The 24694-nt window shown below is 48.3% G+C and overlaps 1 protein-coding gene across 1 annotated transcript in view; it reads left to right on the top strand.

Moving 5' to 3' along the window:
• The first annotated feature begins 639 nt into the window (after positions 1-639).
• Positions 640-24694, top strand: part of LOC132590677 (GTP-binding protein GEM-like) — a 31334-nt gene continuing 7279 nt past the window's right edge. Inside the window, 1 exon segment of the mRNA XM_060263647.1 lies at positions 640-651. Within this exon segment, the coding sequence (XP_060119630.1) occupies positions 640-651 (12 nt within the window).

Genomic DNA, 24694 nt, shown 5'->3' with positions numbered 1-24694 from the left:
TGGATGTCCCAGGCTAGCCCGTTTTTATCAGCTGTCCATCTAAACAAGGTTGGCTCTGCTTGGTACTTGGATGGGAGACCGCCCAAAAAATCCAGGGTTGCTCTGCAAAGGCAGGCAGGCAGGCAAACCACCTTTGAACATCTGTTGCCTTTCAGATTCTACTGGTTTGCCATAATTCAACTGGGACTAGCCAGCACTTTAAGACAAAGAAGGAGAAGAAGACTGCGGATTTATACCCCACCCTTCTCTCTGAATCAGAGACTCAGAGTGGCTCACAATCTCCTTTCCCTTCCTCCCCCACAACAGACACCCTGTGGGGTAGATGGGGCTGAGAGAGCTCTGACAGAAACTGCCCTTTCAAGGACAGCTGTGCCAGAGCTATGGCTGACACAAGGCCATTCCAGCAGCTGCAAATGGAGGAGTGGGGAATTGAACCCGCTTCTCCCAGATAAGAGTCCGCACACTTCACCACTACACCAAACTGTCTCAAACAAATCACACACGTTCAAGTTTTCAGCCGTGCAACTGATTTAGTTTGCGTTTCCTTCAAGCTCCCCACTTTTTTGCACTGAAGCCAGTGACTGACAGGAACCCAGCGATAGAGGGGACTCCCCAGAGCCGTTCTCTTGTACGAGCGTCATGGAAATGAACGTGAGTTGAGCAACATCCTGGTGGACTGCGATGGGAGCTGTTTGGATCTTAGGAAGGCTGTTCCTAAAATAACTTTTTGTGTGTGCGTTTGAGGGGAGCAGCCTGCCATTAACAAAAAGGGGAAATAGAGGCAGGAGAGGAATTGTTCGACTGTGGCCAAATCCACAGTTCAGCAGGGCTTGCGTCGGTCTGCTTGCCGTAAGTGTTAGGGCAGGGGTCTCATAAGAACATAAGAGAAGCCCTGTTGGATCAGGCCAGTGGCCCCTCCAGTCCAACACTGTGTCTCATAAGAACATAAGAGAAGCCATGTTGGATCAGGCCAATGGCCCCTCCAGTCCAACACTCTGTGTCACAGAAGAACAGAAGAGAAGCCCTGTTGGATCAGGCCAGTGGCCCCTCCAGTCCAACACTCTGTGTCACATAAGAACATAAGAGAAGCCATGTTGGATCAGGCCAATGGCCCATCCAGTCCAATACTCTGTGTCACATAAGAACATAAGAGAGGCCATGTTGGATCAGGCCAATGGCCCCTCCAGTCCAACACTCTCTGTCACATAAGAACATAAGAGAATCCATGTTTGATCAGGCCAATGGCCCCTCCAGTCCAACACTCTGTGTCACAGAAGAACATAAGAGAAGCCCTGTTGGATCAGGCCAATGGCCCCTCCAGTCCAACACTCTGTGTCACATAAGAACATAAGAGAAGCCCTGTTGGATCAGGCCAGTGGCCCCTCCAGTCCGACACTCTGTGTCACATAACAACATGAGAGAAGCCCTGTTGGATCAGGCCAATGGCCCCTCCAGTCCAACACTCTGTGTCACATAAGAACATAAGAGAAGCCATGTTGGATCAGGCCAATGGCCCCTCCAGTCCAACACTCTGTGTCACACAGTGGCCAATATATGTTTGTGTGTGTACATACATACACACACACACACACACATACATATACACACAGACACACACACACACACACACATATTAGCCACACACTGTGGCTAATAGCCACTGATGGACCTCTGCTCCATATTTTTATCCAATCCCTCTTGAAGGTGGCTATGCTTGTGGCTGCCACCACCTCCTGTGGCAGTGAATTGCCCATGTTAATCACCCTTTGGGTGAAGAAGTACCTCCTTTTATCCGTTCTAACCCAACTGCTCAGCAATTTCATCGAGTGCCCACGAGTTCTTGTATTATGAGAAAGGGAGAAAAGTACTTCTTTCTCTACCTTCTCCATCCCATGCATAATCTTGTAAACCTCTCTCATGTCACCCCACAGTTGACGTTTCTCCAAACTAAAGAGCCCCAAGCGGTTTAACCTTTCTTCATAGGGAAACTGTTCCAACCCTTGAATCATTCTAGTTGCCCTTTTCTGCCCTTTTTCCAATGCTATAATATCCTTTTTGAGGTCCGGTGACCAGAATTGCACACAGTATTCAAATGAGACCGCACCATCAATTTATACAGGGCTATTATGATACTGGCTGATTTATTGCTGATTTCGAACTCATTTGTAATGAGGGCCAGATCTGACTTAAATGAGACCTTGCTGGGCCGGGCCATGTGTTTCATAAAATGTAATGCCAGGTAGTGGAGATATAAACTTTATAAAGGACGCAGACAAATAAAATTTAAAATAGGATTAAAACAGCACTCGTTGATCTTTCTTTGTATCTCTCCTATGGGATCCAGGGAACTGGGGAAAGGAAGCTCTGGCTCTTTCCTTCCTTCCCCAGGGGACCAGGAGGGGGAGGAGCCTCAGCCAAGAGAAGGAAGAGAGGCTTGGCTCAGTAGCTCTGCTGTGCGATTGAGAGAGCCCGGCAAAGCAAGCCAGCTTGGTGTGGAGAGCCAGTTTGGTGTAGTGGTTAAGTGTGCGGACTCTTATCTGGGAGAACTGGGTTTGATTCCCCACTCCTCCACTTGCACCTGCTAGCATGGCCTTGGGTCAGCCATAGCTCTGGCAGAGGTTGTCCTTGAAAGGGCAGCTGCTGTGAGAGCCCTCTCCAGCCCCACCCACCTCACAGGGTGCCTGTTGTGGGGGAGGAAGGGAAAGGAGATTGTGAGCCGCTCTGAGACTCTTCGGAGAGGAGGGCGGGATATAAATCCAATATCTTCATCTTCCTCACAGGGTGTCTGTTGTGGGGGAGAAAGGTAAAGGAGATTGTGAGCCGCTCTGAGACTCTTCGGAGTGGAGGGTGGGATATAAATCCAATATCTTCATCTACCTCACAGGGTGTCTGTTGTGGGGGAGGAAGGGAAAGGAGATTGTGAGCTGCTCTGAGACTCTTCGGAGTGGAGGGCGGGATATAAATCCAATATCATCTACCTCACAGGGTGTCTGTTGTGGGGGAGGAAGGTAAAGGAGATTGTGAGCCGCTCTGAGACTCTTTGGAGTGGAGGGCGGGATTGAAATCCAATATCTTCTTCTACCTCACAGGGTGTCTGTTGTGGAGGGAGAAGATATAGGAGATTGTGAGCCGCTCTGAGACTCTTCGGAGTGGAGGGCGGGATAGAAATCCAATATCTTCTTAATTGTCAGACAGGTCTGTGATTAACATCGGACGTATCTGATATCAACCCATCCCCTATCAGACCGTAAGGCATGACCTCTGACTTAGTCAAAAGAATACTGGGACGGACAGACTATGCGGGCATTTCTTCGAGTATATTATCTGTACCGGTGGGTCAAGAAGCTCATAGACAAATACTACGCCACAAATTCCTAATCTGATGTTCAGCCTTTGAAGCTAGTACCACAGATGCTGAAAATATAAATTATTTTCTAGGACATGGGGCACTGGCATAGAGACAGTGCAGCTGTGCTGTAGAGCACATGTAGCCCAGGGGCCAAATCAGGCCCCCAGAGGGCTGGGTGTCATCTGCTTCCTTCTCCCTCTCTCTTGCTTCCTTCTGCAGCACAGCTTGCTTTGCCAGCCTTGCTCAATCACACAGGAGCTACAGAGCAAAACCTTTATTTTCTCCATTGGCTGAGACTCCTCCCTTGGGGAGAAGGGGGGGGGAGGGAGAGTTTGTTTTTCCAGGCTCTCTCAATCGCACAGCAGAGCTACTGAGCCAAGGAGCTGAGGCTCCTCCCCCTCCTGGTCCCCTGGGGAAGGAAGGAAAGAGCCAGAGCTTCCTTTGCCCGGTTCCCTGGATGCCTTGGGAGAAATACAAAGCAAGTATTTTTAAAACCAATGTGTTCTAATGTTTTAAGGTTTTAATAATTTGTTATCTCTGCTAAAGGTAAAGGTATCCCCTGTGCAAGCACCAGTCATTTCTGACTCTGGGGTGACGTCGCATCACGACGTTTTCACAGCAGACCTTTTTACGGGGTGGTTTGCCATTGCTTTCCCCAGTCATCTACACTTTACCCCCAGCAAGTTGGGTACTCATTTGACCGACCTCGGAAGGGCGAGTCAACCTGGAGCCGGCTACCTGAACCAGCTTCCGCTGGGATCGAACTCAGGTCATGAGTAGGGAGCTCAGACTGCAGAACTGCAGCTTTACCACTCTGCGCCACGGTGGGTCTTGTACCTCTACTTCCCAATCTTAAATAAGTACACACCTGGCTCCCGCCCAACTCGACACGGCGCGGCCCAACAAGGTCTCATTTACGCCACATCCAGCCTTCATAACATATGAGTTCTACACCCCTGCTGTAGAGGATCATGGGAGAGAACCAAAGTTTCTAACAAATGTGAACAAAAAAGTTTTGAACAAATGTGAACAAAATGGATGTTTTATTGTTCAGTCGCACAGTCGAGTCCGACTCTTTGCGACCCCACGGACCAAGTCACGCCAGGCCCTCCTGTCTTCCACCATCCTCCGAAGTCTGCTCAAATTCGTGTTTGTTACATCAGTAACGCTGTCCAGCCATCTCCTCTTTTGCCGTCCCCTTCTTCTTTTGCCTTCTATCTTTCCCAGTGTCAGGGTCTTCTCCAGGGAGTGCTCCCTTCTCATTGGGGGGCCAAAGGATTGGAGCTTCAGCTTCAGCATCTGGCCTTCCAGGGAACAGTCTGGGTTGATTTCCATACATGAATTTTCACATCTCCTCACTAAAATCCCGCCACAGTAAAATCCATTTCCATCGCGCCGGAGAGCTGCACGGGGAAAGAGCGAGCCAATCAGGGTTGGATTAGCAGGCTTTAACAAAGTAGGCTAGTGCTGTGCCTCGAGGGCTGCATCGTAGCAACTCCACAAAAACATGACGTTTGGGGCTAGCCTGGGCGGGATCAGACCAGATTTCTCATTGCTTTTTGTTCCACTTTCCCAGCTCATGCTTGTCCTTGTTGAAGAAAAAAAGAAGAAACTGGATTTATACCCTGCCTTAAAACTCTGAATCTCAGAGTCACTTAAAAAGGTCGTCCCCTGTGCAAGCGCCAGTCGTTTTCAACTCTGGGGTGACGTTTTCACGGCAGACTTTTGACGGGGTGGTTTGCCATTGCCTTCCCCAGTCATCTACACTCCCCCCCCCCCTCCCCAGCAAGCTGGGTACTTATTTGACCGACCTCGGAAAGATGGAAGGCTTGAGCCAGCTACCTGAACCCAGCTTCCGCCAGGATCGAACTCAGGTCATGAGCAGAGAGCTCAGACTGCAGTAAGAACATAAGAGAAGCCATGTTGGATCAGGCCAACGGCCCATCCAGTCCAACACTCTGTGTCACACAGTGGCAAAAATTTTTTATATATACACACACACTGTGGCTAATAGCCACGATGGACCTGTGCTCCATATTTTTATCTAAACCCCTTTTGAAGGTTCTGGACGGGGCCAGGGCTTATATAGCCCTGGCGCCACGCCCACCTCCAGCCCCGGATTGACTTAACTGTCAATCTCTGTCCTCATTCTTCCGCGGGGGCAAAAGCGGCCCCCAGCCTGAACTCCGGCTGCGCCGGCTTGGCTGGGAAGGGCTGAGCCTTCCACATGTTAATCACCCTTTGGGTGAAGAAGTACTTCCTTTTATCCGTTTTAACCTGTCTGCTCAGCAATTTCATCGAATGCTCATGAGTTCTTGTATTGTGAGAAAGGGAGAAAAGTACCTCTTTCTCTACTTTCTCCATCCCATGCATTATCTTGTAAACCTCTATCATGTCACCCCGCAGTCGACGTTTCTCCAAGCTAAAGAGTCCCAAGCGTTTCAACCTTTCTTCATAGGGAAAGTGCTCCGGCCCTTTAATCATTCTAGTTGCCCTTCTCTGGACTTTCTCCAATGCTATGATATCCTTTTTGAGGTGCGGCGACCAGAACTGCACACAGTACTCCAAATGAGACCGCACCATCGATTTATACAGGGGCATTATGATACTGGCTGATTTGTTTTCAATTCCCTTCTTAATAATTCCCAGCATGGCGTTGGCCTTTTTTATTGGAAACGCACACTGTCTTGACATTTTCAGTGAGTTATCTACCACGACCTTAGGAAGAACTTCCTCAATCAAGCTTCAGATAGGTGTTGAAAATGTAAAAAACATGAAGGTTCTTTCTACCATATGTGGTGGACTTGCGAAAAGGCGAAACAATTTTGTCTTATGATTCAACAAGAGATTTCGAAAATCTTGGGATATAATATTAAAAGAACACTGGATGTCTTTCTGGTGGGAAAGCTTTCCGAAGCAAGATAGGACATTGTTGTGGTATTTGCTTTCAGCTGCGAGAACATTGCATGCAGAAATGTGGAAGCAAGACAAAATACCTGAAAAATGGGACTGGGTCTTAAAAGTACTAAACTGGAGTGAAATGGACAAACTTACTAGAATCTTAAAAGACTGTAATTTGGAGAAATTCAAAGAAGACTGGGAGAAGTTTCAAAACGATGTGGAGATGCAATGGAAAGTGAAGAGACATTTAGTGGTTTTTGATAACGTTAACTGAACTTTTAAAGAGAAAAGAAGAACTGTGATTATTGATATTTGATTTAATATGTAAATTAGATGAATAAAAATTAAGTAGAGGATAAAGCATGGTAATCATATTTGAGTTAAGATAAGGGTAATTTTTAGTGAAGATTCTATAACTGTGAATTTTACCTTTAGAATGTTTTTTAATCGGTTTTAAATACCGGCGGAGGTCATCAATTAGAGGGGAGGGGAGGGGGGGGAGGAAAATTTGTAATGTATTGGTTGATTATTTGTGGGTCTGGATAGAAGTATATTTTTCAGTATATTGCAAAAATAATAAAATTTGGTTTACGCAAAAACATTAGGAAGAACTTCCTGACCGTTAGAGCGATTCCTCAGTGGAACAGGTTTCCTAGGAAGGTGGTGGGCTCTCCTTCCTTGGAGGTTTTTAAGCAGAAGCTAGATGGCCATCTGATAGCAATGAAGATCCTGTGAATTTAGGGGGAGGTGTTTGTGAGTTTCCTGCATTGTGCAGGGGGTTGGACTAGATGACCCTAGATGTCCCTTCCAACTCTATGATTCTAAAGAAATAACTATCCATAACAACTAGGCCTTGAATTCAGCAGGAGTTCACAGGAGTGCAGCTCCTGAACCTTTCTGAGGGTTCCCCCTCCTCCTCCTCCCCACCTACCTTGTCCATTGAATAGGAGGTGCAGCTGCATAACAATCCCTGGATTAGGAAAGCGGGCAGCTAGCTCGACACCAGGAGCTTTGCCACGCCTCCAGCAGCCCTCACCACCCTTTCTCCACTTCTTATGTGATTTTGGGTGGCAAGTGGCTTGCTGCTCTTTTGACTGTAGGGGGCGGCCAAGGACTGCCCCAGGTGAGCGAGGCCTGCTTAGAAAAAGCCCTTTGGGTGAATACGAGGTTCAAAAGTTCTGTTCAGGAGAGCCCGTTCAGCTTGTAAAAGGCTTAAAATATCACTAGGGGGTCCAATTCTATGAGCCCCCAAAGAAGGTGCCCCTATTCTCCGTTATTTCCAATGGAGGGAAGGCATTTAAAAGGAACTGGAGAGCCAGTTTGGTGTAGTGGTTAAGTGTGCGGTCTCTTATCTGGGAGAACCGGGTTTGATTCCCCACTCCTCCACTTGCACCTGCTGGCATGGCCTTGGGTCAGCCATAGCTCTGGCAGGGGTTGTCCTTGAAAGGGCAGCTGCTGGGAGAGCCCTCTCCAGCCCCACGCACCTCACAGGGTGTCTGTTGTGGGGGAGGAAGGTAAAGGAGATGGTGAGCCGCTCTGAGACTCTTCAGAGTGGAGGGCGGGATATAAATCCAATATCATCATCATCTTCTTCTTCTTCTTCTTCTTCTTCTTCTTCTTCTTCTTCTTCTTCTTCTTCTTCTTCTTCTTCTTCTTCTTCTTCTTCTTCTTCTTCTTCTTTAAATGGGATAGCCAGAACTCCCTTTGGAGTTAAATTGTGCTTGTCACACCCTTGCTCCTGGCTCCACCCCCAAAGTCCCCAGATATTCCCTGAGTCAGACCTGGTGGCCCTAAGTGATCCTTGAAGTCTAGAGGTGATCTGTAATTCTGGGGATCCCCCTTGGAGGCTGACATCAAGTTTGGTGCAGTGGTTTAAGTGTGCGGACTCTTATCTGGGAGAATCAGGTTTGATCCCCCATTCTTCCACTTGCAGCTGCTGGAATGGCCTTGGGTCAGCCATAGCTCTTGCAGGAGAGAAACCTGTTCCAAAGTTAAAACCAGTGCAGGCCATTACATCTGACCATCCGTGTGTGCTACAGAATAGGAGGTGTGGTACCTCAAGTGTACACACCCTGGTGCAGCCATTATCGACTCCCCTGGGTGTGCACAAAACAAAACACAAACCAACCAGTGGTATCGTCCATGATTGATACCAGAAAGCAACTGGGTAAGTATTCACCGCCACAGAAGGTGGCGGCGGCTACAGGCATATCAGCTTCAAGAGGGGTTTGGATAAACATCTGGAGCAGAGGTCCATCAGTGGCTATTAGCCACAGCTTATCGTTGGAACTCTGTGTCTGGGGCAAGTGATGCTCTGTATTCTTGGTGCTTGTGGTGGGGGGGTGAGGGCTTCTGGTGTCCTGGCCCCACTGATGGACCTCCTGATGGCACCTGGTTTTGTTTTGTTATTTGACCACTGTGTGACACATAGATCGGGCCACTGGCCTGATCCAACATGGCTTCATGGAGAGCCAGCTTGGAATAGTGGTTAAGTGCGTGGACTCTTATCTAGGAGAACTGGGTTTGATTCCCCACTCCTCCACTTGCACCTTCTGGAATTGCCTTGGGTCAGCCAGAGCTCTCACAGAAGTTGTCCATGAAAGGGTGTAAAAAGCTCTCCCCCCGCCCCCCGCCACCTACCTCACAGGGTGTCTGTTGTGTGGGGGGGAAGGTAAAGGCGATTGTAACTGCTCTGAGACTCTGAGATTCAGAGAATAGGGCAGGATATAAATCCAATATCTTCTTCTCATGTTCTTAAGACCTATATGACACTCACAGTGTCTGAAAGGGGTTTTGATATGAGATAGTTTAAAGATGTGTCAGAGTTTGGTATGAAGGGCTTTTGAATGTAGTCGTGAGACAGGGGTCACAAAACCCAGGTTTGCAGAGACAGGACGAGAGGCAGAGAAAAGGGGGTGAATTGTGAAGGAGGAGCAAGAACGGGGCTGAAACAGAAGAACTGGTGAGGCAGGCAAGGTGTTATGAGGATTAGGAATAGGGGGTCAGGGCTGTCTGGCATTTAGCCCCCCCCTTAGCCGAGCCTTTGTTAACTTTAAGGATGGGTGAGTTAGGACCATCTTTCCCCACACATTCCCCAGAGGGTACTTAGATCTGGATTTCAAAATCTATTAGCAATTCCTGGGCCGGGTTTGATTCTCCACTCCTCCGCTTGCACCTGCTGGAATGGCCTTGGGTCAGCCAGAGCTCTCTTATCACAGAGAACCAGGTTTGATTCCCCACTCCTCCACTTGCAGCTGCTAGAATGGCCTTGGGTCGGCCATAGCTCTCTTATCTGGGAGAACCGGGTTTGATTCCCCACTCCTCCACTTGCAGCCACTGGGATGGCCTTGGGTCAGCCATAGCCCTTGTAGGAATTGTCCTTGAAAGGGCAGCTATTGTAAGAGCTCTCTCAGTCCCACCCACCTCACAGGGTGTCTGTTGTGGGGGGGGGGACAAGATATGGGAGATTGTAAGCCGCTCTGAGTCTCTGATTCAGAGAGAAGGGCAGGGTATAAATCTGCAATTCTTCTAAAGTAGATGTTGGCTCTGTTGTGAAAGTTACGCGTAGCCACGTAAGCCTCGTGACTTTTACAACGGAGCTGCTACAGAAGGAGACCCCAATCTCGTGCCCGTTGGCATCTGGGTAGGGTTGCCAAGTCCAATTCAAGAAATATCTGGGGACTTTGGGGGTGGAGCCAGGAGACTTTGGGGGGTTGAGCCAGGAGACATCAGGGCGGAGCCAGGAATAAGGCTGTGACAAGCATAATTGAACTCCAAAGGGAGTTCTGGCTATCACATTTAAAGAGACGGCACACCTTTTCATTTCCTTCCTTCCATAGGAAATCATGAAGGATAGGGGCACCTTCTTTTGGGGCTCATAGAATTGGAATCATAGAATCTTGGGGAGAGGCACTAGATGCTATACTGAAAATTTGGTGCCTCTACCCCGAAAAACAGCCCCCCCCCCAGAGCCCCAGATACCTGCGGATCAATTCTCCATGATTTTCTATGGGAATAAATCTTCCTAGGGAATAATAGAGTTCCCAGCAGACATTTCCCTCCCTTCCCCCCGCTTTCTGACGACCCTGAAGCGGGGGGAGGGCCTCCAAACCGGGGGATCCCCTGCCCCCACCTGGGGATTGGCAAGCCTACATCTGGGTGCCTGCTAACGGGTGTCTTTCCCGGTGCCTGTGATGTGTTTTTAGAAAGTGGGTGTGGCCAAGCAGGGCTCTTGCCTAGCAGGGCTTCTGATTGGCCTCGGGAAATCCCAGGGCTTTTTGTTTGTAGAAAAAACCCAGCATATTAGGCCACACCCCCTGATGCCAAGGCAGCCTCAACTGCATTCCTGTGCGTTCCTGCTCAAAAAAAAAAGCTATGGGGAATCTGATTTACTGTGCCGATTAAAATAATAATTGGCAATGATTCTGTGGCATCTACCATCCCCGTGCTGGTTCTATTCTCTTTCATTCCAGCGTCTTTGTTGCGTATCGGTTGTTTTGAATGCTGGTTTGTTATGTCTGTTAGTTGACCTTGATGCATAGTTCATTGCCCTCCAGAATTCTGACTCCTACATTCCGATTGGCTGCTCTTTTAGAACCAGCCAATCGGGACGCGAGGAATTTCTCTCAGGAAATGCAAATGAAGGCTCCTGAGACCAATAGGGTGGATTGCTGCTCCCATAAGGGGGCGTGTTTAATTCAGGCCAAGTCGATATAAGGAGCGATGTTGCCTGTTTGTCAAAGATTTCAGGTTTTCACGGCTGGTAACATCATTAGGGTTTGTAGAATCTTTCGGGCTCAAGTGCCGTGTTCTACTGGAGAAAGTTTTCCTTCCAGATGTTTCGTTCTCAGCTGCGGAGAACATCCTCAGGGGCGTTGCAGCCGGAGCAGGTGCTCAGACCTTCTTGGCTGCTGTGCATTGAGTGGGGCCAGGGCTGCTGGAGAGCTGCTATTTGTAGGCTGGAAAGGGTGTGATGAAAGGGCAATTGGTATGTGGATGTGCCCATTGTTTGGTGGGGCTTCCTGGAAGGGTAGTGATAAGGAAACTGGCTGTTGAATGTGACCATTGTTCTGTGTTAATTGCTGAGAACGAGAAACGTCTGGAAGGAAAACTTTCTCCAGTAGAACACGGCACTTGATCCCGAAAGATTCTACAAACCCTAATTGCCTGTTTGTGTTCAGTTCTGCTCTTGTTCAATAAATGTCCTTGCTTATCTCAAGTTTGCACTATGCTTGTTCCGAGTGGAGAGCCCTTTTGCTACCGGGACTTCTCTCCGTTTTCACACGAGTTGCCCCGGAGCTGCGAGTTGGTGCGCCGCTATTCCGCAGCAAGCGGGATCCTCTGACAAGCAGTTTCGGCTTCTTGAGAAACAGCAGCACGCCAACTCACAGCTCCGGGGCAACTTGCGCGAAAAGAAGAAGAAGAAGATATTGGATTTATATCCCACCCTCCACTCCGAAGAGTCTCAGAGCGGCTCACAATCTCCTTTCCCTTCCTCCCCCACAACAGACACCCTGTGAGGTAGATGAAGATATTGGATTTATATCCCGCCCTCCACTCCGAAGAGTCTCAGGGCGGCTCACAATCTCCTTTCCCTTCCTCCCCCACAACAGACACCCTGTGAGGTGGGTGGGGCTGGAGAGGGCTCTCACAGCAGCTGCCCTTTCAAGGACAACCTCTGCCAGAGCTATGGCTGACCCAAGGCCATGTTAGCAGGTACAAGTGGAGGAGTGGGGAATCAAACCCGGTTCTCCCAGATAAGAGTCCGCACACTTAACCACTACACCAAACTGGCTCCCCACCCAGAACGAGCGTAGTGCAAAATCGGTCACTTTATAATAATATTTTTAAAAATTACCCCTCTTCTCCCCTGCCATTTGGGTTTCCTCTGTGTGGTTGGCTCCGCCTTCTGCAACAACCATGTTGTGGGTGGCTCCACCTCCTGAGGCAGCCATTTTGTGGCTATGCCCACCCACCCCCATGTCAGAATTCCAAAGGTGCCCACGGCATCAAGCATGGTGTGGTTTGAGGATGGGAAGTTTTAAATACAGGATGTGTGTCTGGGGAGTCCCAAAGTTCACATTGCGTGTGTGATACAAAATCCTGGAGCTGTTCTCCATCAAACATGAGGACTTTGTAATGTTTAGGTGGAATTTCTGAGCTACGGCCCTTCTTGAGTGAGCACCTTGCAACCAAAGGTACCTGGTCTTGAAATCAAAGATACCTGGGAGAGCCAATTTGGTGTAGTGGTTAAGTGTGCAGACTCTTATCAGAGAGAACCAGGTTTGATTCCCCACTCCTCCACTTGCAGCTGCTGGAATGGCCTTGGGTCAGCCATAGCTCTCACAGAACTGTCCTTGAAAGGGCAACTTCTGTCAGAGCTCTCTCAGCCCCACCTACCTCACAGGGTATCTGTTGTGCAGGGGAGGGAGGTAAAGGAGATTGTGAGACTCTGAGATTCGGAATATAGGGCGGGATATAAGTCCAATTTCTTCTTCTTCTTCTTCTTCCGCAGCTCTTGACCATGTCCACGAAGTCTGTGCAACAGGCTTTTCTGGTGGATTGTGTCCAATGGAAACAGAATGACTCAGGCTAAAAATCCAAAGCTGGAGAAACCGATGCTCCCCTTGAGTTTTTATCTCTGCTCTCAGCCTGAAATACAAAGTGATGAATCACCCCTTCTGGGACCTTAAAATAGATCGTTGGGTGTTTTTTTCCTTCTTTTTTGTTAAAAGGATACATTTTAAAAGAACCCGTCTTTTCTCTCTGTCCTGGGATCTGTCTCCATTCAGAACGCTGAGGTCACAGGAAGGTAAATAACGCAAAGCGGAAAGTTTGCCAACAATTTAAGAGATGGCCGTTCCAAAATGCACAACCGGGACAGAATGTCAAGAGAGAAATCTGCCTCAGGGAGGGGCCGTGGCTCAGTTGGAGAGCCTCTGCTTGGCATGCGGAAGGTCCCAGGTTCAATCCCCGGCATCTCCAGTGAAAAGAGTATCTGGCATTACATGATGCAAAAGACCTTTCTCTGCCTGAAACCATGGAGCGGTGCTGCTAGTGGGAGTAGACAATATTAACCTTGATGGACCAAGGGTCTGATTCAGTATGAGGTACAAGAAAATAAGAAGAGGCCTGCTGGCTCAGACCAGCGCTCCATCCGATCCAGCAGCCTGTCTCACACAGTGGCTAAAACAGACAACAAATTGTTTGGCGCTATACAAATCTTATAATATTCACACCAAGTCAGTCTCTCTTAACGTCATGAGCCCTGACGAGGGGGAGCTGGAAGCGTTAGCAGACCTGGAAGAGTTGCTAGCCAGCTCCTCAGCCAAACGACCAGCAGCTGGCCCATCAATCACTCTCCCCATATTCCAGGCACCAGTGCCGTTGTTGACACTCAGTCTCCTCCAAGCTCTGCCCCTCCCATCTCACGAGTTCGAAGCAGGCTCTGGAAAGAACTTTCAGAGCGAAGACATGAGGCATGCCGATGTTTCAGATCTCTTAGCCCTGAGTCCTAGCAGAGTCGCTGCTAGGGAGTGGGCTGATTGAGGCTCCCATATAACTCCCACCCAGGTAACCTCCTGGAAGCAACAAGTCTATTCTCTGGCTTGCATCCACGCTCCTTCCTGATTCCAGACCCTGACCTGCTTGAATTCCTTGGCACCCTGACCCTTTGGCTTTGGGACACTGACTTCTGATTCTGGTTTGCGATTTTGCTTTGGTGACTTGGCCCCTGCTTGACTACCTGGACTTTGACCTTGGACTGGCTTTGGACTCCCGCCTGCCTGAGAACGTGACGCTTAATAAGATAATCAAAAAGTCCTTGTATTCTCAAAGCACTAGTCCTCCGTCTTCTTCTCCTGTCAATACAAATCCAAACAGCAAGCCCAAAATCCACAGGGACCAGTTTCGATGTTACACGTCTTCGTCAGCTTCCTCTTCTCCGTAGCTCTCCCGTTTGGAAGCGGCTTTTCGCTTTCTCCCCACTATTCAAACATATTTTTCCCAGAAGAGAATAGTTTTTTCTTAACCAGAACACCAGTCCACTAATTTTTCCAACGGTCGTTTCTGCAACTTCTGCAACTGGTAAAGTCCCTCGGAAATTGCAGAAACGACAGTTGGAAAAATTAGTGGACTGGCGTTCCGGTTGAGAAATAATTATTCTCTTCTGGGAAAATACGTTTGAATAGTGGCGGGAAAGCGAAAAGCCGCTTCCAAATGGGAGAGCTACAGAGAAGCAGAAGCTGACGAAGATGTGTAATATTGAAACCGGTCCCTGTGGATTTGGGGCTTGCCGCTTGGATTCGTATTGACACGAGAAGAAGACGGAGGACTAGTGCTTTGAGAATACAGGGACTCTTTGATTATCTTATTAAGAGAGATTGACTTGGTGTGTGTGTTATAAGATTTGCATAGTGCCACACAGTTTGTTGTCTGTTTTTGCCAATTTTTCAACCGTGTTTCCTCTTTATTTACTCACACAGTGGCCAAACAGTTCCTCCGGAAGGCCAACAACAGGGCTCAGAGGCTATCCCCAGGTGGGGGCAGGGGGTCCCCCAGTTTGAAGGCCCTCCCCCTGCTTCAGGGGCTTCAGAAACCAGTGGGGAGGAAGGAAATGTCTGCTGGGCATTCCATTATTCCCTATGGAGACCGATTCCCATAGGGTATAATGGAGAATTGATCTGATGGTATCCGGGGCACTGTGGGGCTGTTTTTTGAGATAGTGGCACCAGATTTTCAGCATAGCATCTAGTGCCTCTCCTCAAAATATCCTCCAACTTTCAAAACAATTGGACCAGGGGGTCCAATTCTAGGAGCCCCCAAAGAAGGTGCCCCTATCTTTCATTATTTCCAAAGGAGGGAAGGCATTTAAAAGGTGTGCGGTTCCTTTAAATCTGATGACCAGAACTCCCTTTGGAGTTCAGTTATGCTTGTCACAAGTGCCTTGTCATGACTGGAGCTTAGAGAAAGCCTGGAAGGCAAAAACAGGTACTGAATTTCCAGATACCTCGTTGCGCTCTTATGCAGGAAAAAAAAGAAATTTTCTGCATATCTAAGAATCTACATTCAACAGCTGACATTCGCCTGTTTCCCTTGGCGTTCTTAAGGTGGTCAAGCCATTTTGGTGTAGTGGTTCAGCGCCCAGTCTCTTATCTGGGAGAACCGGATTTGATTCCCCACTCCTCCACTGGCAGCTGCTGGAACGGCCTTGGGTTAGCCAAAGCTCTCACAGAGTTGTCCTTGAAAGGGCAGCTGCTGTAACAGCTCTCTCAGCCCCACCTACCTCACAGGATGTCTGTTAAGGGGGGTGGGGAAGGAAGGTAAAGGAGACTGTGACTGCTCTGAGACTCTGAAATTCGGAGTATAGGGCAGGATATAAATCCAATATCATCTTCTTCTCCTTTGGCTTCTCCTTCTTCACCTTCGCCTCCTTCCCCTTCTCCTTCTTCGCCGTCTCCTCCTTCTCCTCCTTCTTTCCCCTCCTCCTCCTTCTTCTCCCCCTTCTCCTTCTTCTCCTTCTCCTCCTCCTTCTCCTCTTCCTCCTCCTTCTTTCTCCTCCTCCTCCTCCTTCTCCTCCTCCTTCTTCTCCTCCTTCTCCTCCTCCTCCTTCTCCTCCTCCTCCTTCTCCTCCTCCTCCTTCTGCTTCTCCTCCTCCTTCTCCTCCTCCTTCTTCTCCTTCTCCTCCTCCTCCTCCTCTTTCTTTCTCCTCATCCTTGTCCTTCTTCTTCTCCTCTTTCTCCTTCTCATTCTCCTCCTCCTTCTTCTCCTCCTCCTTCTCCTTCTTCTATTTCTTCTTCTCCTCCTCCTTCTTTATCCTCCTCTTTCTTCTTCTTCTCCTCTTTCTCCGTCGCATTCTTCTCTTCCTTCTTTTTCTCTTTCTTCTCCTTCTTCTCCTCCTCCTCCTTCTTCTTCGCCTCCTCCTCCTCCTCCTCCTCCTTCATTCTGTTGGCTTCACAGAAGACTGAACCTGCACCTTCTATGAAATTGACTTAAGAAAAAGGAAATTGCCTCTGTGAACTTTTATATATATATATATATATAAAAGTTCACAGAGGCAATATACATCATTATATAATATATACATTAATAATACATAATTAATATATACCTCATTAGGCGTTGGTTCAGCTCTTCTGCTGAGGTTTCTTTTGCTATAAATATGTTTTGATAAGGCCAGTTATATTTTTGTGTTAGAGTTACTTTTTTTGTGTTAGCTTTCAGAAGCACAACTGAGACGTAATTTATGCACAGAACTTGCAGAGCTTTTTTTGTAGCAGGAGCTCCTTTGCCTATTAGGCCACACCCCCTTGCTGTAGCCGATCCTCCAAGAGCTTCCAGGGCTCTTCGTACAGGGCCTACTGCAAGCTCCAGAAGGATTAGCTACATCAGAGGGGAGTGGCCTAATATGCCAAGGAGTTCCTGCCACAAAGAAGGCCCTGCACAGAAGCGTTGCTTTGTATCTCTCCCACCTGGGGATTGGCAGCCCTCGTCCTGAAGCTGCTGTCCATCAACTTCCTCAAGCAGAGGCATCCAGCTCCACACCAGCCCTGTCCACAGATCGCTGAGAGACGGCTAGGGTTGCCAATCCCCAGGTGGGAGCAGGGGATCCCCTGGTTTGGAGGCCCTCCCCCCACTTCAGGGTCATCAGAAAGCAGGGGGAGGGGAGGGAAATGTCTGCTGGGAACTCTATTATTCTGTATGGAGTCCAATTTCCATAGGAAATAATGGAGAATTGATCCGCAGGTATCTGGGGCTCTGGGGGAGGTATTTTTGAGGTAGAGGCATCAAATATTCAGTATAGCATCCAGTGCCTCTTTTCAAAATACCCCCCCAAGTTTCAAAAAAATTGGACCAGGGGGTCCAATTCTATGAGCCCCAAAAGAAGGTGCCCCTATCCTTCATTATTTCCTATTGAAGAAAGGCATTTAAAAGGTGTGCCGTCCCTTGAAATGTGATGGCTGGAACTCCCTTTGGAGTTCAATGATGCTTGTCACAGCCTTGCTCCTGGCTCCACCCCCAAAGTCTCCTGGCTCCACCCCCAAAGTCCCCAGATATTTCTTGAATTGGACTTGGCCACCCTAGAGACGGTAGAAGAGAAAGCGAAGGACGAAGGCCAGAAACACTCAATCGGAAACACAAAGACGGTCGGCAGTGCAAGAGGGGAGGACCGATTCACAAGGAAAAAACACATTCCGGCCAATTTTCCAGAGAGGCCTGGCTTCGCTCCAGCAACATGGAAAGTTTGGTTTCGTTTACGAGGTCGTTTCACTGGGGACTTGTTCGTGTCAACGGCACCCAGGTGGCTGTGGAAGGGAGAGGCAAAAGGGAAAGGCAGAAACTCTGGAGTCACAGTTCAGAAAGTTCAAGGCTCACTGGATGGGTCTGTATGGAGGGCTGCAAAATGATGCATGGAACGGAGGAGGTAGAAGAAGAAGAAGAATAGCAGATTTATATCCCACTCTTCTCTCTGAATCAGAGACTCAGAGCGGCTAACAATCTCCCGAATCTTCTCCCCCCACAACAGACACCCTGGGAGGTGGGTGGGGCTGAGAGGGCTCTCACAGCAGCTGCCCTTTCAAGGACAGAGACTCAGAGCAGCTTACAATCTCCCATATCTTCTCCCCCTACAACAGACACCCTGTGAGGTGGGTGGGGCTGAGAGGGCTCTCACAGCAGCTGCCCTATCAAGGACAGAGACTCAGAGCGGCTTACAATCTCCCATAACTTCTCCTCCCACAACAGACACCCTGTGAGGTGGGTGGGGCTGAGAGGGCTCTCACAGCAGCTGCCCTTTCAAAGACAGAGACTCAGAGCAGCTTACAATCTCCCATAACTTCTCCTCCCACAACAGACACCCTGTGAGGTGGGTGGGGCTGAGAGGGCTCTCACAGCGGCTGCCCTTTCAAGGACAGAGTGGCCTACAATCTCCCATAACTTCTCCTCCCACAACATATATGGACATATGAAGCTGCCTTATACTGAATCAGACCCTCGGTCCATCAAAGTCAGTATCGTCTACTCAGACTGGCAGCGGCTCTCCAGGGTCTCAAGCTGAGGTTTTTCACACCTATTTGCCTGGACCCTTTTTTGGAGATGCCGGGGGTTGAACCTGGGACCTTCTGCTTACCAAGCAGATTCTCTACCACTGAGCCACCGTCCCTCCCCGACAGTGACACCCTGTGAGGTGGGTGGGGCCGAGAGGGCTCTCACAGCGGCTGCCCTTTCAAGGACAACCTCTGCTTTAGCTCTGGCTGACCCAAGGCCATTCCAGCAGGTGCAAGTGGAGGAGTGGGGGAATCAAACCCGGTTCTCCCAGATAAGAGTCCGCGCACTTCACCACGCTACCAAACTGGCTCTCAGGTAGCAAAAGAAGTCCGTTTCTCCCTTTTTCACAAAACAAGAACCCCTGGGAACTCAGAGCAAAGTAGGAGTCCCGTGGCACCTTTAAGACCAACAAAGGGCCTGCAAGACAGACCTCTTCCGGCTGGCCTACAATTAACCGACACTTGAGAAATTTGGATGGAGCTAGAGTGCATTCTGACAGACCGCTGGTTTTAATCTACTGTTCTAACTGCTGCTATGTAATTGTTTTTAAGCCAAACCTATGTAAGTTTTATAAGTTGTAAGCCGCCCTGAGCCACTTCGGTGGGAAGGGCGGGGTATAAATCAAAATATAAATAAATAAATAAGATAGATAGATAGATAGATAGATAGATAGATAGATAGATAGATAGATAGATAGATAGATAGATAGATAGATAGATAGATAGATAGATAAATTTATTGTCATTGTTCTCCACAAAAGAGAGCAACGAAATGAGGTGCTCTTCCACAAAACATACCAACACATCAAACACACATATTCATAAACTATTTAAATACATCTAAAACCATTAAAACCATTTAAATACGTCTAAAACAAATAGTCATTCATAACCCTGCATTTAACCTAACCACAGCACTTGGATAGAAACTGTCCTTAAACCTGTTTGTCCTAGCCTTCAGCACTCTATATCGCCTACCTGACGGTAAGATCTCAAATAGCAAATGGCCCAGATGTGAAGGGTCCCTTAGGATCATTTGTATCTTCCTTTTACATCCCTTATTATATAATATAAATAAATAAGACAGGTTAAAACGGATAAAAGGAAGTACTTCTTCACCCAAAGGGTGATTAACATGTGGAATTCACTGCCACAGGAGGTGGTGGCGGCCACAAGCATAGCCACCTTCAAGAAGGGGTTAGATAAAAATATGGAGCACAGGTCCATCAGTGGCTATTAGCCACAGTGTGTGTGTGTGTGTATATATATATATATATATATTTGGCCGCTGTGTGACACAGAATGTTGGACTGGATGGGCCATTGGCCTGATCCAACATGGCTTCTCTTATGTTCTTATGTTCTTAAAGTTCTATTCCGAATGCGAGCTTTCGTATGCATGCAGACTTCATCGGGCAAGGGAACGGGGTACAGTGAGCGGAGCTACACAGAGCTGATGAGCAGTGGGTAAGAATGCAAAGCGGTACAAAGGTCCAGGCGGCCAGCCGTGTTGGTCTGAAGAAGCTGAACCAAGCAGGAGTCAAGCGGCACCTTTAAGACCAACCGAGTTTTATTGAGAACGTCAGCTTTCGTGTGCTCTCTAAGCACACCTCCTCAGAGGAGGGGAATCGGGGATTGCGGCTGGAATACATGCCGTTTGTTGATGAAGAGGGCAAACTAACCGATCGCACGGTCACGCGAAACAGTGTGGCTTGGCCATTTGGTCTGGAGAGCCATAAAAGGGAATAAAGTTCCTTGCCGAATGCTGTTTTCTGCAAATCTAGGTATATCACAAAAGGACACGTGTCTCCTAGTTGTAGTCCACCCAGTCTACTTGTCAACATCAATCTATACATTATAAGCATCATTCTAGTCTGCCATTAGAAAACAAGAATACATAAAATGAAAATGGGTTAAGTATATGTAATGAGATAAATAGCCAATAGCCCTTATTTGAGTATGTCAATATAAAACGTTATTCTGATACACTATTATAAAAGAGAAATGCATTGGAATACCGTGGATGTATAGCTATACTCACTGAGAGTGGGTTTAGCATATGTAATGAGATACAAAAGCCAATATCCCTGTTCAGTCCTGAGGTGTTTGTACCAAGTTTCATAATAGTTTGTAATTCAGCAATTCCCCTCTCCATTCTGTCCTTGAAGTTCTGAGAGTGGGTTTAGCATCTGTAATGAGATAAAAAAGCCAATATCCCTGTTCAGTCCCGGGGAGATGTTTGTTCAAAGTTTCATAATAATTTGTAATTCAGCAATTTCTCTCTCCGTTCTGTTCTTGAAGTTCCTTTGCAGCAAAACAGCTACCTTGAGGTCACCCGTTGAATGCTTTGGAAGGTAAAGTGTTCCCCCACAGGTTTCTCAGTTCTGTATTCCTGATGTCAGATTTGTGTCCATTTACGTAGGGTTTGTCCTGTTTGTGTGGTACAAAGTTAGAATCCAATGGCAAAACAGTGAAATTAACAAACTGAAAGAACATTCAGTCTGGATAGCATTTGCATGAGAAACCAATAATACAGTAACATGTCTGAATGGAAAACTAAGCCGCTCGGAGTCTGCGCCTTGCGGGAGACTTTTTGCCTGAAGTTCCTTCCAAAGTCTGCCCAGTTTCACACATGTCCAGCGTGATTGACTGTGCAGTTTAACAGACTACATTTATTGCCTTGTGACACTCTCACCATCCTCCCATTCGGACAAGTTACTGGGTGTTTTTTTGGGGGGGGGGGGAGTAGTATATTTCTATTCCACCCATTCCCCGTAGGGCTCAGGGTGGAGTAACAACATAGGATAAAACAATAAAATACAATAAAACATTTAAAAAAACAGACAGCTCAACAGCACTCAGAGACGTTTACCGTATCGTCGCATATCGCCCAGCCTGGCTGTCTCACATCATGATATCTCATAGAGAATGGCAGACAATTATCCATTTTATTCCTGGAGGGCAGAGACCTGGCAACAGCGATCTCTGCAACGGTCACCTCGAAGCTGGACTACTGTAATGCCCTCTACTTGGGGCTGCCCCTGTGTTGAACCCGGAAACGGCAGCTAGTGCAGAACACGGTAGCTGGGCTGCTATTAGGGCTCCCCAGGTGGGAGCACATACAGCCGGGCCTACGGTAACTGCACTGGCTGCCAGTAGTGTACGGGATTCGCTACAAGGTGCTGGTTATTACCTTTAAAGCCCCGTATGGCCGAGGACCTGCCTACCTTAGGGACTGTCTCTCCCTACACGTTCCCCAGAGGGTACTTCGATCTGGATCTCAAAATCTATTAGTAATCCCTGGGCCGAAGGAGGCCAAACTAAAGATCACCAGAGAGAGGGCCTTCTCGATCGCAGCCCCCTACTGGTGGAACCAACTGCCATAAGAACATAAAAACATAAGACAAGCCACGTTGGATCAGGCCAATGGCCCATCCAGTCCAACCCTCTGTGTCACATAAGAACAGAAGAGAAGCCCTGTTGGATCAGGCCAATGGCCCTCCAGTCAAACACTCTGTGTCACATAAGAGAAGCCCTGTTGGATCAGGCCAGTGGCCCCTCCAGTCCTACACTCTGTGTCACATAAGAACATAAGAGAAGCCATGTTGGATCAGGCCAGTGGCCCATCCAGTCCAACACTCTGTGTCACATAAGAACATAAGAGAAGCCCTGTTGGATCCGGCCAGTGGCCCATCCCGTCCAACACTCTTGAGTCACATAAGAACATAGAGAAGCCATGTTGGATCAGGCCAGTGGCCCATCCGTCCAACACTCTGTGTCACATAAGAACATAAGAGAAGCCATGTTGGATCAGGCCAATGGCCCCTCCAATCCAACAGTCTGTGTCACATAAGAACATAAGAGAAGCCCTGTTGGATCAGGCCAATGGCCCCTCCAGTCCAACACTCTGTGTCACATAAGAACATAAGAGAAGCCCTGTTGGATCAGGCCAATGGCCCCTCCAGTCCAACACTCTGTGTCACATAAGAACATAAGAGAAGCCATGTTGGATCAGGCCAGTGGCCCATCCAGTCCAACACTCTTGAGTCACATAAGAACATAAGAGAAGCCCTGTTGGATCAGGCCAGTGGCCCCTCCAGTCCAACACTCTGTGTCACATAAGAACATAAGTGAAGCCCTGTTGGATCAGGCCAGTGGCCCCTCCAGTCCAACACTCTGTGTCACATAAGAACATAAGAGAAGCCATGTTGGATCAGGCCAGTGGCCCCTCCAGTCCAACACTCTGTGTCACATAAGAACATAAGAGAAGCCCTGTTGGATCCGCCAGTGGCCCATCCAGTCCAACACTCTTGAGTCACATAAGAACATAAGAGAAGCCATGTTGGATCAGGCCAGTGGCCCCTCCAGTCCAACACTCTGTGTCACATAAGAACATAAGAGAAGCCCTGTGGATCAGGCCTGTGGCCCCTCCAGTCCAACAGTCTGTGTCACATAAGAACATAAGAGAAGCCATGTTGGATCAGGCCAATGGCCCCTCCAGTCCAACACTCTGTGTCACATAAGAACATAAGAGAAGCCATGTTGGATCAGGCCAGTGGCCCCTCCATCCAACAGTCTGTGTCACATAAGAACATAAGAGAAGCCCTGTTGGATCAGGCCAGTGGCCCCTCCAGTCCAACACTCTGTGTCACATAAGAACATAAGAGAAGCCCTGTTGATCAGGCCAGTGGCCCCCTCCAGTCCAACACTCTGTGTCACATAAGAACATAAGAGAAGCCCTGTTGGATCAGGCCAATGGCCCCTCCAGTCCAACACTCTGTTTCACACAGTGGCCAATATATATATATAGTCGCCACTGAAAACTGAAACATAAAATCAAAGAGATTGGCACCAATTGTTTTAATTATCGATTGTGTGACTGTTTTTAATTGAATGTGTAATTTATAATATGTATTGTTTTGGCTTTCAACTGACGTTGAGCTTGTGTCGTAGGGAAACGGAGGAAATACTGTCGCCACTGAAAACTGAAACATAACATCAAGGAGATTGGCACCAATTGTTTAATTATCGATGGTGCGACTGTTTTAATTGAATGTGTATTTATAATATGTATTGTTTTTAACTATTGTGGTTTTATTAGGGTTGCCAAGTCCAATTGAAGAAACATCTGGGGACTTTGGGGGTGAGCCAGGAGACTTTGGGGGTGGAGCCAGGAGACATTAGGGGTGGAGCCAAGATCAAGCTGTGACAAGCATAATTGAACTCCAAAGGGAGTTCTGGCCATCACATTTAAAGGGACGGGCAACACCTTTTCAATTCCTTCCTTCCATAGGAAATAATGAAGGATAGGGCACCTTCTTTTGGGGCTCATAATTTGGACCCCCTGGTCAATCTTTTTGAAACTTGGGGGAAATTTGGGGAGAGGCACTAGATGCTATTACTGAAATTTGGTGCCTCTACCCCAAAAAAAACAGCCCCCCTCAGAGCCCCAATACCCGTAGATCGATTATCCATGATTTTCTATGGGAATAAATCTCCATATGGAATAACAGAGTTCCCAGCAGACATTTCCCCCCCTCCCCGCTTTCTGACGACCCTGAAGCGGGGGGAGGGTCTCCAAACCGGGGGATCCCCTGCCCCCACCTGGGGATTGGCAACCCTAGGTTTATATTGTGAGCCGCCCTGAGTCTGATTCGGCAGGGAGGGAGGGATATAAATCAAATCAATCAATGAATAAGTAAATTTATAACTCAAGCGACAGTGCCGGCCAACCAGATCAAGAAATAGACGCCCGCAGCCTCAACTAGAAGCCTGGCGGAACAGCTCCGTTTTACAGGCCTTACGGAAGGCTAATAAGCCAGGTAGGCCCCGGATCTCCGTAGGGAGCTGATTCCACCAGGTCAGGACTGGAAAAGCCCTGGTCCTAGTTGAGGCAAGGTGGGCATCTTTTGGGCTTGGGATGGCCAATAGATGTTGGGAGGCCGAACGTAACGACCTCCTGAGCATATATGGGAGGAGATGATCCCACAGGTATGTTGGCTCCAGGCCGCGTAAGGCTTTAAATGTTCGAACCAAAACCTTGAAGCGGATCCGGTACTCAATGGGCAGCCAATGCAGACTGCGGAGCGCCGGATGAATGCCCACCTGTAAAGGGAGGGCAGTCAGCAGGCGGGCCGCCGCATGGTTCCCATGTAAAGGCCACATAAAGTGGAGAGCCAGTTGGGTGTAGTGGTTAAGTGTGTGGACTCTTATCTGGGAGAACCGGGTTTGATTCCCCACTCCTCCACTTGCACCTGCTGGCATGGCCTTGGTTCACCCATACCTCTCGCAGGAGTTGTCCTTGAAAGGACAGCTGCTGTGAGAGCCCTCTCAGCCCCACCCACCTCACAGGGCGTCTGTTGTGGGGGAGGAAGGGAAAGAAGATTGTGAGCCGCTCTGAG

The sequence above is a fragment of the Heteronotia binoei genome, chromosome 2 (genome assembly GCF_032191835.1).
Source record: "Heteronotia binoei isolate CCM8104 ecotype False Entrance Well chromosome 2, APGP_CSIRO_Hbin_v1, whole genome shotgun sequence".
NCBI lineage: Eukaryota > Metazoa > Chordata > Lepidosauria > Squamata > Gekkonidae > Heteronotia > Heteronotia binoei.
Note: the sequence above shows the minus strand (reverse complement) of the source record. Positions and strands in the feature narration are given on the sequence as shown.